The following is a 16,581-nucleotide window of genomic DNA, read 5'->3' on the forward strand; positions in this document are numbered from 1 at the left end:
ATGATGCACCTGTTTGTGTATTATGTATGCTTTCTGAGAAATCAATGTATTTTAACTAGAAATTCAAGGTAGTATCACATTTTGGCATACTGTAAGCAAATCCATGACTGACTGCACACACCTGCAGCAAACAATTTGAATGAGGGCAGTAATTACCTCACCTTACCTGTTTTGAGCTTTTAAAGGGAAATATCTTACAACCAGGTGAAATTAAATGTCACTCTGTTGGGATGTTTGCACGTTAGCCACTTTTAACATGTTTCTGCTACTTTTATACTGTATTTGGATAATATGTAAAGCAGAAACACCTTCCAATGCACCATGCCTTTACCATTTCTTAATATGAAATGTATATATTGAAAACAATATATGAGATATCTACCATGAAAGCAGCTCAGCCGAACTGAATTCAATCTGGCAAAAGCTGAGACATTGGCAGCCATTGCTATGCTAGGCTAGGCTAGGCTAGGCTAGACTAGCTTTCAGCAGGACCAGTTTGGCTGCCTTTATGTGCGGTAACTGGATTTAGCTACAACCTCATTTAGTTGGATACCAAACTCATTCATTATCGATGTTATATTTCAATAACACAAAACAGCCAGGGAAAGAAAGTACGTAGGCCCAAATTTAGTTTTTAGCCAACGCTAGCCGTGGCTATTTCACCAGCTAACGTTAGCTTTAATTGCGTTTGACTCTGCAGCTTTGACTATATAAGTTTCTTTATTTTATAGTACCTACAATTATGACATGCTGTTTTCCTTTAAGGTTATATATTTTATTTAATAAAAAGTTATGTGTTAGATGAGAAGATAGAGGAAATGAATACAACTCTCATAACTGTCCATTCAATGTGAAGCTACAGCTAGCAGCCTGTTAGCTTAGTTTACGTAGCTGGAAACGGGGAAAACCGCTGGATATCTGGCAACTCAGACATAACCGCTCATGGTGTGAAACTGACAACTTGTTGTTTCAAACTGTCAATTTTACATTTTATTCTTGTACGTACTCAACAGACAAAATCCAACGTGTTATTGAGTGAGCTTTGGGATTGCTAGTAGGCTGATTCTGTTAGTTTTGGACGGAGGCTAACTCCTGTTTCCAGTTTTTGTGGTAAGCTAAGCTAGCTAACAGATTTGTGGCTGTTCGCTACCGTTAGGTTCACATTGAAAGAACAGATATGTTGTCTCATGTTCTCACAACTGTTATTAATATCTTTAAATCTGCTTACAGCTATATAGAGTTTAGGTAAAGTGTTACTGTGAGTTACGTATTCTCCACTGTGTGTTCACGGTAAGCCTGTGTGCCATCCTTCGGGTCCACTCATTGACTTATAGGACATTCAGTCAAGTAGCAGCCGGTCTGGAGGTCTGCCCGCTGGGCTGCGGTGAAGATAGGGTTAACCAAAGATGCAAGAAGTGCGTGAGTCTGTCTGAGCATGTGCTGCTGCTGCCGCTGCCGCTGCTGCAGTGGAAGTAAAATGTGTCAATTTCCAATCGGAGAGCAGAGACACCGTGGAGGAGACGCCGGGGACAACAGACGAGCCGCAGACGGCCACCGCGACATTCTCCCCAACCTCGCCGGGTGATGTGTTCTAGCGGCCGGCCTGTTTGCTGAGAGAGATACCGCAGAGCTCCATCTGAAGGTAAGACAAAAAACCCGCACTGAGGATGATTCATGTCCGTTTGCTGGAGCCGACTGCTCAGCGACATGTAGCCAGCATGTTAGGATTCAGGAAGCATGGCTACTCATGGGGACAACATACGTGTTTGTGGCGCTTTGGGGCGATGAAGTGTGCTGGTTGTCGCCTTTAACCCAGCCTTAGACTGGACATTGCGTTCTGTTATCTTTTTAATGAGTGTTTGCTTGCAAGTTGGCAGCTGTGCAAGCGCGTTTTCAGTGTTCAGTGCACCGCAATTAATGCGAAGTAAACAGCTGCACATTTTGTTATAAACCAGGATGCATTCCTCTTCATTCGGCGTGCTTTTGATGCACAGTTGTGCTGTTACACCTGTTCAAACACGGAAAGGACTGGCGATGTAAGCTCAGAAAGAAGACTCTAGAGGTGTTTTTTTGGTCTCGATTTGAGTACTTTGGATGTCAGTGATGCTTTGCACCGGATAAAATTGTTTCCAAGTCCCCTTCGCCAAATTGCAGGATGCTTTTTTTTTTTATTAGTATTTGCAGATAACCGTACCGCACTGCTCAGTGGGAAGGACGCGCGATGCTGCAGCGGAGTCCCAGCAGCCGGGCCTGCGCACTGGCCCGTAGTTTCCAGGGACAAAATAAGATGACTTTGGCCGTCTAGCGTAATTACAACCCCTGGAGTTCATCCACAGAGCCGATCCATCGCTGTCATGATTTCATTTTTTCAGCATGGTCACATTTTCGGATGCCTTCTGCAGAAAAATGCTGCTTTATAAGGCTGTGGGTTCTGGATTTTCAAAATCCCTCATCGATTTATTCCATATAAGGCCTGCAGTTCACTATCATTTGGGGTGAGATAATCCCTGCTGCTGTCTCGGTAGCCTATATTCCCCCCCCCCCCCCCAGCCTCACACTGGCTGCATTGACATTTTGGACCTATTTGTAACCCACACACCAGCCTTCACAGCAAGGAATCCCAAAATGAGAAAAAACCAACATTCAGCCCACCTCAGCTGTGTGGTCTAACTTACTGTAATATTTAGTGCACGCCTACTGCCTGTCATAATGCACTTATGCAGGTTTTTCAGTTCCTGCTTCTTGTTTTAGCAGACCATACAGGGGATGCTGGGCACGTGGAGGGTGAAGGCGCAGAAAAGGTCATTGTCGAGAACCGAAATGTTCCTGAGTGTGAGTGAGGATGGAGGTGGAGTTCACACATCACAGATTTGTAGTCGCTGACTGTGCAGCTTGTTCACGTTTGTCCTCGGCTAAGCGGCGGCATCGCTGCCCCTCAGTACGTACATCAGTAAGTAAACGCAGCCCGGTTCATATGTCTGCGACGTTCAGCTGTGATTCCGACTGTCTTCAGGTCAGTGGTACACTCAGTCTATTTCTGGTCCAAGGTGTCACATTCAGTTCAGTGTAAAAGTAGGCCTTTACAAGCACTGTTTATAAGGTTAATAGATCAGCAGGCTGTTATCTGCGACAGAGTTATCAGATTGTGATTGTTTCTGTGGCTTTTGTGGTCTTTTAATAGGCTTTTAAGGAGGAAGTCGTGTTTTGTGTTTCACAGTTGCTTTGAAGGAAGCTCCTCTGCTAAAGGCTGCTGATTCCCTCAGTGACACTTTAAAGATTCTCTAACAAAAGACTTGTTGTACGTGTACTGATGACCTCCAGTAGGTGCTGCCCAATTAGAAAACAAAGGCACACAAATGGTCATTGTTGAGGCGAGTAAGTGACTTTCCCAAACCTGATGTCCCCTGTGAGGGAGGGACGTGGAAACCAAGTCACAGTAATGACAAAACTTTATTTCTGCACAGCACAGGAACAAAATGTTCCACAGTGAAGACAGTAACATGAACATTTAAGGAAAAAGTACGGTTTTAAATGACAGCAAAACAACTAGCAAACACCGTAGAGCCTGACCAGTGTCAGCTTGTATCGGCATGCACATGTTAGCTAATAATGGCCTGGAAACTGCAGTGTTGATACGCTGAATATATGTTTCAGGTCGTTTGGAGAGAGCGTCAACATTAAACTGTTCACCAGAGACAATGACAAGTCTGTGTCTTCTCGCACGTCTTGGTCACAGTTCAGTCCTTGTGAAAAATGCTTGTTTATTAAAAAAATGTGACATGAATATTGGCTGATATGTTATTGAATTTTGTAAAGCTCTACACACAAAAACACAAAACAGGATGCTAAATGTTTCACTTTGTTCCAAGCAGGTGACAGTTTAGCTGAAAACCTCTTTTGTTTTTCAAAGATCTTTGTCCCCGAAACCTTCGCAGAGCAGCCAGCATCAATTATGCATTGTCAGTGATTGATTATAAAGCTTCTTTGTCTGATAACAGATTAACATGCGCGTGCATCCCTCCATTAGAGGCATTACCCTCCACAGCACCATGATGACCATGTCAGTAAATCTCCTGCTTTCTCTGTAGCTGCTCCAAGATTTCTAATCTACGGGGCATGACCCACATGCTATTCAGGACAGGGGGCTTAGCTCCCATGTCTTAGGGTCTTTTATTAAACTGCAAAGAGCTCAAGAGTTGTCATGAGAGTGTGGGGGAGTAAAGGGGGGATGAGAGAGGGAAAGAGTGAGAAGAGACGACACTTTCAGACAGGGTTTGATCTGGAAAAGTCTGTTTGGTTAAAGGTAATTTTAGGAATATTTACTGGATGGTTAAGAGACAGACAGAGATTAAATTACAGAGAGGATGAGGTACAACACAGGACCGTTCAGCAGCTTTTAGATTTAAAGTCAGAGGAGACAGTAACACGATGTGCTCTTGGTCCTGAAGAAAAGCACCACAGTGACGAGTGAGCAGAGTCCACGCTGTACCATCAGTCTGTGGAGGGGCAAGAGGGGCTCTGACTTCTTAATGTGACCCCTAAAGTGACGCCTGAAGCTGCCAGTGCGCTCCATCAGAAGTGCCTTTCAGACGGTTTAGAGCTGTAGCATTCACACTTTTTCCTCCTCTTTCTGGTACCTACAGTCAGGGTATTGGCTGATACTGAGTTCCCATGTCATTCGTCTTCCGCTTCAGTTTCATTCATATGCCAATGAACTCATTCACTCTTTATATTGTTGGTTGTTATACCTTGTTCCTCAGAGAAACGGTATTTAAATTCAGTATTTTTATTGTTTGAAAGACAAAATAAAACTTGAAACTGTGTTCTTTTTATAGATGAATAACCAGATGCTGACTAGCACTGGATGATGCTGACATATCGTCAAATAATGTGAAGTTTTCAGAACATATATTTATTACTACGCAATAACTCAGAGTCATAGTCACAGCAACTTTCACATGTACAATGTTAGGGACAGAGTTATGAACCTCAAATTCTATTTCTTCCAAATCAATAGAGCCGTTTGGATGTGAGCCCTTCAGAGTGCAGCTCCCACCGCTCTGTTTACATGGAGCCCTCCTCCTCCACCACTCTGCTTGTTTTGTTCAGGCTTTCACCTCGCCGATATAAAAGGATGGCCACTATAAAGTTATATGAGCCTCTGTTGGCTGTGCAGGCTTTTAGTCTCAGCCCTCATGGCGTCTCTCCAGCTTTATCTCAAGCCGTGCTCGTTTGTGATACCCAGAAACTTCAATGTGTCTCTCGGGGAAGTTACGGATTTAGGGCGGATGGCGTGGAGGCTGGAGGCAAAGGTGTGCTAGTTTGAAACCCTGCAACCGGCAGCATCAACTCCTTTGTTTATCACATGTATGTGAAATGAGTGAAATGTGTTTTTGAAATAGTTTTTCCACAATCTGAGAATACAGAGAAGAAACTTGCTTTGTTGAAGGTATCTTCTGTCTCTGTATGTCCTCTCTGATCGAAGTTCTTCATCTCAAGGAGCGCCTGAACCTCCTCTGTGGACCAGCTGATCCACGAATCCATCCTTATCTTCTAAAATACAGCTGAGTCAATAAGCAGCTTAATCAATTAGTCAAAAGAGTTGTCAGAAAAAACAATCTGATGAGCGATTCATTGTAATTTTTCAAGGAAAAATACCAAATATTCCCCTCTCAGATTTGAGCATTTGTTGCTTTTCTTTGTTTTTCCTTTTTTTTTATGAACTGAACACCTTGTTCGCCAACTAAAATGAGACATTTGAAGGCGCTGATGGCTACTTAGTAAAGAGGGGGATTTAAATTGGGCCTTGAAATTGTGGCTTTACAAATATAATGTGATTATGGAGCTTTATGACTGTTCACCTACACCAACACCTCCGCCACCTACTCCAACACATATTTAGCACGTAACAAGAAATAAATGAGTTATGGTAACCTGGACTCTGTTAACTACAGCTGTGTCAAACAAATCCTGGTGATATGACGCTTGTGTCACTTGCACTGGACTCCATTCCTGATTGGTGGTGATGATGTTGTTGTTTATCTGGTTGTTAAGTCTTTCCTGTCGTGCTTGCATTTATCTGGCAGTTGCCACTGACACAAAGAGGATTTTCCAAAAGGACAATAAAACCAAACTGAGTAATTACAACTTGGAAATCTCATTTCTCCGACATCAGAACTTTATGAAACCAAACACACCCGACAAGCTCTCTTTCTTGCCGTGTTTGGCCAGTTGTGCAGAGGTGAGACAGCTAACCAGTTTCATCACCTCATGTGTGTTTGAAGGAAAGTGTGCGCTGTTGTCCTCACATTTTAATGATTATTGCGGCTGGTGTTTGACCAAAACAGAAAGATTTTTTTATAAATGGCACTTCAGACAAAGCGCCTTACGTCTTAAAGGGTGTTTCAGCCTCTGTTTGGTGAGACCTGCTCCAGATGCAGATGTGATGCTGTTTAGGGTCAGAGCCAGCTTGCAGTTTCAGGGGTAATTGAGCTGTCTGTTTGATTGATCGAGGTTCCTCTTTTTTTTTTTTTTTGTGCTGCCTTGCAAAGTTTTCCTGCTCCCTCACCCCGAATGCTCGCCCTGTCCGTCCTTCCTTTTCTTCATCACACACACAGAGAAGCACATTTGATCAGGATCAATTCGTGCAGACTCAGGAAGATTTAAACCTGTCTGTGCAGGTTTCAGGTTAGCCGCACTGCATGAGCACATCATTTTTGTCTAATTGTTTCTGCTCCATCCTGTCGGCTTGTCGGTGTTTGTCAGGAAAATACTCTAGAAAACAGAAATCTGTGAGAGCAGATGTTTCTACAAGGGCATGTTTCTGGCAGCTGTTGTTTCCATCACCGGTGATGACGTGGTGATAAGGTCACCTTGGTCACTGGAACCTAACTGCATTGGATGCTGCTGGTTTCTATACGCTACGCCGCAGCCTCCCAAAGTGACCTTCCAGAAGTCTGCATAGGCCTGGGCTCTGTGCCACAGCCAGAGAGCCACAGAACATGAACAGGGATTATGTCGTGATGAGGGGTCAGCAGTGGGTTCGCTTTCTGATTTGATCATGGTGTCAGAGTTCACAGCTGTCAGTATGCTGTCATCATGCCGTGTTTTTGTCTTTTTTGTATAATTCAACCTTGGCTGACTCCTATATTGTTGTCTTTTCATCACGTTCCTCTTTGTTTGTCATCGCTGTGTCTATCTGACAGATACCCGTCAGCCTTGTTTTCACCCAAAACCCTCTGTTCAAGGCTTGTTCTCTTTCTGTTTCATTTAAAAGCTCACGCTCAGCCGGTGTCTTCCCTCGGCGTCTTCAGACAAACCTCCGTGGTTAAACTTCCCTCCCTTTCAGTTCAGACAGCCCCCTGCCTGCGTTGTGTCTCCCCGTGGTCATCGAGAGGTTTACAAAGCAGGCAGCTCTATCGCATTTGCCATTCTGATCACCATCGCGCTGTGATGTCCTGTAGTGGGGTTCAATAGAGTGCAACGGCGAAGCGGGTCGCCGCAGCAAGAGCTGGCAGGAACCTTGCCGATCGATATTTTGGGCCGATGGGAGAGCTGGCGGGGTGGTGGGTTGGTGGGCGATATCCTACGACAGCTGCAACAACAACAGCAGCAGAATCAAATAGCAACCAGTGTGTGAACTGTGTCACGCTGAGGCAACAAGTCAATAAATATGCCTAAATACGCACACAGAAAGGGTAAGTGGGCGCGTTCTGGCAGCTCAGGGTTTGAAGAGTCTGACCATGAAATCACAGCAACCCTGGTTTGAGTCTGAAGGGACTTGTGTTGTATGTCATCCCGGATATTTCTCCCCTAAATTTGCTGTCAGCTACAACTGCATCTTGTCTAATAAAGGAAAAAAAATGTCCAAAAAGGGTAAGCAGCAAAAAAAAGTCAGGTAACAGTTTATGTGACTTGTCCAGTGTTAATGCTCAACCTCATGACTGTTAGAGTCAGTCAGGGGTCGGGCTGCGAAGCAAAGGAAAACAGTCAATTCAGCTAATTGAAAGGAGTCATACACTGTTGGCTCATGATTCTACTTGTTAATGATAGTAGCATGATATCAAATGACTAATCTGAGTTTAAATGTACATTTATCAGGCGTGAATACAAGGCTAGGCTGCTAACCTCTTAGCAACCATAATCACAGCTGATAAAGCTAACTGCTGCTTGCGCATTTCACACCTCGTTCATTTCTATAGCAGAGAGGAGGTTGCTCTTTGGTTTCAACTTCCCCGTGTTCACTTTGTTAAAGAATAAATGTGTGAGAAGTAACCGTTCATTCACTCGCATCATCTGCCTTTGAAAGAATCTCACACACCTGTTGTCTGCTGTTTCGTGACACAAACAGATCTGCCTGTGCACAGTGAACAGTCGGAGGGATTTCTGGTGTAATCTGACCGCTCGTGTTGACAGTGTAAAACGCATTGTAAAGACCGAGAGAGGCTGCCAAACTTCCTAGGCAGCCATTATGATAATCCTGATGTGTCTGATATACAAACAAGAGGTGCTGAGAACATGAGATACTTATTTATGGCTTTTGAACAGAAACCAAAATCTTTCCACAAGATATTCATTGTGTATATCCCAAAGATGAAAAGACAAATCTACACATGTGGATTTGGTGAAATATCTCAGCGTGCCGGCGTTGAAATCTCTCTGAAATCTCTCCTTCTACCTTTGTGTGTATCTACAGGCTGTTTGGCTGTTGACTGTTGCATGGCTGAATATTGCATTCCAAATTTGTCATCATTAGCAGCTTAGCAGGCATGTGAGCGCTGAACAAGAGGTGTGTGTGCAGGCGAAGGCAAAGAGAGCGGGGGGAATTGAATTGTGAAAAGAGAGAAGTGAATGGGCAGAACGAAGGCATGTGACTCTTTGGTGAGAGATGGGGAGGCGGTAACACCTGATGGCAAACAGAGCGAGTGCGTTGAAACAGACCAGTGATTATTTAGTTAAAACAAATGCCTCAGATCTCTCTGTTATATATAAGACTGCAACCAGGAACCGGAAACAGCTCGGCTCAGTCCAAAAGTAACAAAATCCACCTGTCAGCATCTCAAAAACTCTATATTTAGCATGCTAATTAGCATGCTAATTAGTTAGCTTTAGAGGTGCTGCTTGGTGTAATGTGCTAGCATGTGACCAATCCATACTAGCTGTTTCCCTGTTTCCAGTCTTTCTGCTTGGCTAAGCTAAGCTAAGCTAACAGGTATCGATTTTCTCATCTAACTCAGCAAGAAAGCAAATAAGTGTATTTCCAAAAATGCTGAATTATTCTTTTATACTTTCTTGCATGGATGATTTTGTGATTGAGGTTTTTCACAGTGGAGCGGCCTGTTGCTATGATAGACATCTTATCTGAGATGTTTTGAGGTGATTTTCCTGCGCTTAGCCCTCTCAGCAGGTCAAAGCATGATGCTCAAAATCTTAATGCAAAACACTGTGTGACGCAGGCCTGCTTGAATAGATGAGAAGCGAGGGAGACTTTCCCAGGCAGGCAGTGAAAAGATGGTATAAAGGGTTTAGGGAGGTCAGTTGGTCCATCGCTGTGGCCCAGTTCCTCACATGAAACCCTTGTTCCTTGTTTGGGAGAAATGTGCTAATCCCCATGGGCCCACTCTGGGTCCCAGCCAGCCTTTGAAGACAAAAAGAGCCAAAAAATCGGCTTTTGTTCTTCAAACAGGCTTTTGTACTCCTAACCTCTCTGTGAGCTTGTATTTTACAGATCGGTTATGATCCATTGTATAATGGCTGCTGTTATGACACCGTTTCCTCTGGAGGCATTGTATAGTAGAAGATATACTCCCAGTGGCCTTCTCAGCTATGTGGTCTTTGAACTCCTCGGTATGATGCTGTTTGCCATCAGTGTTTTTCGTCAGACGTGCGGTGTGATAAATAGAATAGAGGAAGGATCATCCAACCCTGCGTGGGCCTCATGACACCTGATACCAAAGCCTGCGTGCGTCAAGCTGCGGGATTTGGAAAAAGAGCACATGATGTAGGCAGTCAGATGATAAAGCTATACCTTACATAAGAAACCCCCTCAGTCAGTCAGTAAATAGCATCGACCGAGGGAAGGCCGTAGAGCTGAAGTGCTCCGTCGTCCTGCTGTCTCTAATTTCATCTCTCTCCAACTCAGACTTCCACTGTCGTGTCCTTAATTGAACTTCGGCTTGGCACCATTTGTAATTAAAGTTGTAATCCTTGAGATTTCAGCTGGGATTGATTTGGCAACACCCGTGGTTACTGGTCATAACACCAAGTGTGAGTTAACAGCAGACTCTCAGTGAGCAGCTTTCCGACAGAAGAATGCAACCAGTGCATGTTGTGGTAGAAAAGGTATGAATGTGTGTGAACTGCTGGATCAGGATCAGGGTTGAAGTCTTGTGTTGTACAAGCTGGGTCACTGAGACCTCGACACCCTGTTTGACGTGTGAGGAGCTTCCAGGCTGTCGAGTCGTAAATGTTAGATTTTCTTCTTTCTCCTTTTGGGGACTGGTTCTGAGTGGATTTTGGTGTTAAGAGCAGAATAAAAAGTAGCTAAGAAGAGCTATTCATGCCCCTCTCTGTGACTGTATCTCGCCTACTGGAAATGCTTTGGTTAGGAAGATCGTGTGCAGCCGTATCTGTGTAGGTTTAGATCCTAATTAAACACACTCATCAAGACAAAAGAGGCTGACCAGTATTCGTCAAAATATAGACTGAACTAGTCATCCTATCTGTTTACAGTGCAGCCAAACAAAATCACAGCCGTGATGATTTTGTGCTGTGCACAGCATAAGAAGTTTTCCACACAACAGCAGGACACAGTAAAAGGAGCTGATTACTTGCTAAGTTGGAGGTGTGCAGCTTCTCACCAAGCAGCAGTTTTTTTTCATCCAGTACTCACTGAAAAAATTGGAAACTCACAACTCAAATATATTGTGATGAATGGTTTGCACCAACAGCAGTGACGTATGGCCTTTCCTGTGGCTTCTTCACAATAAAAGTCACCCTGTGTTTGGTCAGGGGAGTACTTTTAATGTGAAGCAGCAGCAGCAGCAGGCTGTTTGGTTTGATGGCTGATATCAGTGAAATAAAATTCAGATGGATTACACACTGCATCATTTCCTGTGAATCCCTTGTGCATAAATGGCAGTCTGCCACTGAAAACTACTGTATAGAGAATTAATTACTGACTATAAGCACATTAAATGGCTTTTGCAGAAAGAAAGCATCAAGAACGCCTGTGAGAATGGGCTTTGCTTTCATTAAAAGTCTACTTTAAGTTTGAGCTGATATATTGGACCTTGTTGCCTCTTTGTCCTTTTCTTACATCTTTCTCTCCTCCTCCCTCCTCAGACCTGAGACCTCATCAGCACAGACAGAAGATTTGTGTGAAAATAAGAGGAAGGATGGTGACCTTGGAAACCTCGGAGGCTCCGGTCCCTCTGACGGCGCTGTCGCGCTGGTACCTCTACGCCATCCATGGCTACTTCTGCGAGGTCATGTTCACAGCCGCCTGGGAGTTTGTGGTGAACTGCAACTGGAAGTTCCCTGGCGTGACCAGCGTGTGGGCGCTCTTCATCTACGGCACCTGCATCCTCATCGTGGAGCGGATGTACCTGAAGCTGCGCAGCCGCTGCCCGGTGCTGCTGCGCTGCATCATCTACACTTTATGGACGTACCTGTGGGAGTTCGGCACGGGGCTGCTGCTGCGCCAGTTCAACGCCTGCCCCTGGGACTACTCCGAGTTCCGCTACAACTTCATGGGACTGATCACGGCCGAGTACGCCGTGCCCTGGTTCTGCGCCTCCTTCATCGTGGAGCGCTTGGTCATCCGCAAAACTCTGCGGCTGCGCTTCCACGAGGGGCCCGAGGACGGTTGGTCAAACCACCGGTTGGATGCTGGGGGCGGAAGAGGGGCAGGAGGAAATGTTGGGGGTGGGAGGAGGAGGGAGAGGAGCAGAGGGATGGGAAATGACGCTAACGGTTATCTTAAAGGAGAATGAACGAAGGAAGGACACAATCTGAAACCAGCCCAATCACCCTGCTACACCTCCTCTACCCTCCTCAGCCACTTTCCATAAGCAGCCCTGCCCCCTAACTGTATCGGGGGGGGGGGGGGCAAACAGACTGGGCTGGTGTGCAGAGGTGTACAGAGTATCAGAACAGCCAGACAACAAAACCTAACTGGGACTTCAGATGTCCAAATCAACCACTGTGCTCTCTCCTGTCAACAGAGGCACGACACCTCCATGCTGCTGTGTTTGCTGCATCTCATAACGCCCCCACCCATTTCCACGTGGGGTTGACCTTCAGGAGATGAGGGTATCTCCTGTCCCACAGACTGCAAGAACTCGGGATGAAAAAATGATGTGCAAAAAAGAGTGTTATCATCCTGCAAAGGAACAAATTCAAGAACAATATTTCTGTTTTCTTGAAAGCAGAGTACTTGCTGCATAGAAATCATAACAAAAAGTAGCTACTACAGCTGTTCTTTTTAAAATGTACATATTGTCCTTTAGTATTATTCAAAGTACTGTAGTAATGTAGCTACAAGAAGCTCTTTAAGAACATACTGTCCACCACGAGGCAGTGCTCCATGTGTCAGCCTACATCATAAAGAATGTTGATCTGCAGTTAGTGAATACCCACAATTCCTGGAAAAAAAGTGCATGAAAAAAGTTGTCTTCCAATATAATCTACATTTCTACAGAGCTCGTTCAGCAGTCACACTGGACGCCTCTTCAGGCAGTCTGCTGCTTCTGTGCGGGGGGGGAGTGACGGCCTCAGGCAGCAGAGCCGGACCACCACTTATCATGGACGGGTCCCGGTTTTCTCCTCCTGACAGCATGTTGAAGTGTCCTTGAGCAAGACACTGAACCCCAAACTGCTCCTGGTGAGCAGGTCATGGCCTTGCATGGCAGCTTCTCCGCCATCGCCGTATGAATGTGTGTGTGTGTGTGTGTGTGTGTGTGCGTGAGTGAGCGCATGCTAATGTGAAGCATTTTCAGGCGCTAAATAAATGCAGTCCATTTACAATAATAGCAGGGGTGCTTTTCCATTGATGGTGATGATTATGAGTCAGGAGCAGCAGCATAAAGCACTAGACCTCTTGGTAATTTGCTTTTTAGTTTTTGTGAGAACCTTTTCATGACTCTCTGTGTGTATGTCCATTTCGTGTGCTTTAATGTCGTCTCAGACCTGCTGAGGTCACACAAGCTTCATTTCTTAACTCTCATTCACCGGAAACTGAAAGTCATTCTACCTGAGAGACAATGTTTTTGTTGTTTTGCTGCTGCCACACGATCAAAAGAGTGTTTGTTCATTGAGAAAATACCGCTGTGTGACAGCAGCCGTCAATATTGAGTGACACAGAATGAACTGAAAAGGCGTCACATTCACAAGTCTTGTCCATCAGAGCGCGGTCGGTCTTTAGGTTTCCACCACATTTTCACGACCCTTCTCCTTATTTACATCACAGTTCATTTGACAAGTCTGTGAAGTGAAGAGCAGGAAATATGCAGCAGATTGTGGTGATTAATTCATTATTAAATGACAGAAATTGCTCCTTGTTTATTTCCGGATTGAATTATCAGTCACTTACAATTGATTTGGTTAATAAGAACTTGCCTAAAATGCTTAAAACAAATTGTATCAGATTAGCAACAACTGGATTTTGGTCTTAACTTCACAGCACTCATGTCTTACTTGGTCTTGTCCAGACATTTGGTTCTCCGAGCAGGTGAAAACACACAGAATAATGCTTATTTCCTCTGGTGGTGTTACTCTCTGTGTGCATCACGTGACTTCCTATACTCTGGAAGTAGAAAGATCAAGCGTGGTACTGCCACCTTCATGCGTACAGGAGCTGACGGTAATGTTTTCAGCCTGAGTCGATGGATCTGGTGCTCCTGGGTCAAGCATAAAACACGTCAGACGCGTTGCTCTTCACAGTGATTCCAAGGTACCGCAAGATTGACAGCACACAAGAAATGGAAACCTCATCGTTGATCCTCAGGAGGACCATTTATGTTGTAGACTCAGTCACAAGGCTTGTCCTGACAATAGTTAAACCCAGCTTTCCCTCCATTTTAACTAAGAGGAAAAAAAGATCCAAATCCATGTTTCCGCAACACTCCTGGACTATGTAAAGGTGTTACCTGCATCATTGTGGCTGCAGTGGCATGCAGTGTTTCCTTCTCTGAGTCCTGAGGGGGAATGGCAGCTGCTCCATATGACACATAATTTGCTGCCACCTTGTGTATTAACTGAAAACTGCACCTGGAAAACTGTTCCATAAGCTTGGACAAAAAATCCTTATAAGGACCAAAAATGGAAGGATATCACTTTTATTTTTTATTTGAATGTAATATTTGGTATGCATATGTTTTATTTCTTACATGAATCAACAAGCTTAAAAGCAATAGAGGCTTCTGACCCAGCAATGATTATCAAGCTCAAGGCTGTTACCTTTTTCTCTTAAAAATCTATGAAACTACATTACGAGAAGTGGTATGCAGCTATTGTCTTCATCCAATTCTACTGCTTTGATGAGACAAATCACACGAAAATGCAAAGTGAAGTGTGTTTTCTGCAATATGTGAGAAGGAGTATTAGGTGAGTGTGTATAGTGTGTTTTACAGAGACGCCTTCTCTGTATGTGTACGTGCATGTAAAGTATGTTAAAACTGAACTGATGCTCTGGTATTTTTACCTTGAGGCTGCATGCCTAAAAATGTTCAATTTCTCCTCCAAACTGATTTTATCCATGTGATTATTAGCCCCATGTACTGTAATGGTTGCTTATTTTTTTCATAAAAAATGTACATGTTTTTAGTGAAATGACTGTACTGTATCACTCACTTTGATTATGTTGATCCATGTATGATTTATCAAACTTTACACTTTAAATTAAATGTATTTATTTGATCATAAAAATGTGTGTTTTTGGAAACCTTTCTGTCTGCTGACACCACATGAATTCTTAGATGAGTAGCTTGTTCAAATGACCAATGCTGATTGTTTTTCTTCATTATTTTTGTGATAAGGTAAAAATTACACCTGCTGAGCATCAGCGTGCTAACACCATGGATATGTTAGCATTGGTGATGTTAGCATGCACCTCAAAGCACCACTATGCTTAAATACAGCCTCACAGCATTACTTGTATTGCTGTAAACTAATGTTTATTTCCATCTCTTACTTTTAAAAGGACATTTGGAAATTAATTTTCCATAAGTAAAAACAACCCACAAATGTCTAACTCCATACAACTTTTATCAAGTATGTTGTCTTATTTACTATGGACAATACCTCGTTAACATTAAGACAATTTTACATTTGACACATTTAAGTGTTATTCACATTTTTGGCCACAGAGCAACGCCACTTTCTCTTAAAGGTAAACATTTAAAATATAGATATATTTAAACATGTTTTTGTTAACAGGTTTCCCAAGTTGCTCTTCTGTATCACAATCAAAACAAAGATGGCGGATCAAAACAAAGATGGCGGCCTGCGGGTTACCTGGACAGGGCGGCGCAACTTCAAGAACGGGTTTAAAGTGTTTATCTTTCAGCGGACGGAATATTTTTTTCACCCTGATGATGAGAGGAGCCTTTTGAGGATTCTGAAAATGTCGTCAGAACAGCGGTAAGTGTTTCTGAACGGCTTTCAAACATTCATTCATTCATTCATTCATCTTCTATACCCGCGCATCCCATTTCGGGGTTGCGGGGGGCTGGAGCCTATCCCAGCTAGCAATGGGCGAGAGGCGGGGTAGACCCTGAACCGGTCGCCAGCCGATCGCAGGGGCTTTCAAACATCGCTGGTTAATTATATTGAATCTGGCGGTTACTTCTGTTATCGCCACGAGAGGCGTACGCTGGCTAGAAATGACCGTACTTTAAGGCTAGCTAGCAACAGATGTTAGTTTGAAAGCTAACTGTGGCTAGTTAGCTTTCAAGCTAACATCTGTAGTTGTAGATCAACCGTTGCTTTAACTTAGTGGCTGAGTAGCTAAGAAACATAGACTCCAATTTTCCAACTTTAGTAATGTAATTGTGGAAATGAAAGATACTCTGAAGAAACTTTAAATATTGCTGATGTGGGGTTCAGACTATTTTGAGCGAAATTGTGTGGATTTAGTTGTATGGATATTACAATAGTAAGATTAATGTTAATGGCTAAGTGTAAGTCATGGCTAACAGTCATGCTAGCTTCCGTTTGAGACTGTAGTTACACTCAGCGGTGCTGAGCTAAATACTAACGTTAGCATGCTGATTCGCCCATAGTTCTTATGATAAGCTTGTATGGTTTACCATAGTAGTTGAGCATGTTTGCTAACGTGCATGTTAGTAACATTAGAGCTGAGGCTGAAGCTGATGTTATAAGTTTTGCAGGTATTGAAGTTAAAATGGTGGACACATTGAAATTTTGACTTGATGAAAAGTCGAGGGATCACTGAAGTCAGTAAGATTCATCCCCCGGGGACCATGAATGACAGTATAACATTTCATGACACTCCATCTATAAGGCAGAGTTACAGTCAGCGTTATATATTTCAGACTGAACCCAAGTAACGTTGCCCACCAT

General features: G+C 43.7%; 1 protein-coding gene across 2 annotated transcripts; it reads left to right on the plus strand.

Annotated features, from left to right (window-relative positions):
• The first annotated feature begins 1,295 nt into the window (after positions 1-1,295).
• Positions 1,296-14,925, plus strand: tmem229b (transmembrane protein 229B). Of its 2 annotated transcripts, XM_076749457.1 has the most exons (3): positions 1,296-1,415; positions 1,505-1,642; positions 11,344-14,925. In XM_076749457.1, the coding sequence occupies exon 3, from the start codon at positions 11,397-11,399 to the stop codon at positions 11,991-11,993; it is 597 nt and encodes a 198-aa protein (XP_076605572.1). In that variant the 5' UTR covers positions 1,296-1,415; positions 1,505-1,642; positions 11,344-11,396; the 3' UTR covers positions 11,994-14,925. The 2 variants fall into 2 exon arrangements, with proteins under 2 accessions (XP_076605572.1, XP_076605571.1); XM_076749456.1 differs by lacking the exon at positions 1,296-1,415 and having other exon boundaries at positions 1,474-1,642.
• The last annotated feature ends 1,656 nt before the right edge of the window (positions 14,926-16,581 follow it).

The sequence above is a fragment of the Chaetodon auriga genome, chromosome 14, assembly GCF_051107435.1.
Source record: "Chaetodon auriga isolate fChaAug3 chromosome 14, fChaAug3.hap1, whole genome shotgun sequence".
Taxonomy (NCBI): Eukaryota; Metazoa; Chordata; class Actinopteri; order Chaetodontiformes; family Chaetodontidae; genus Chaetodon; species Chaetodon auriga.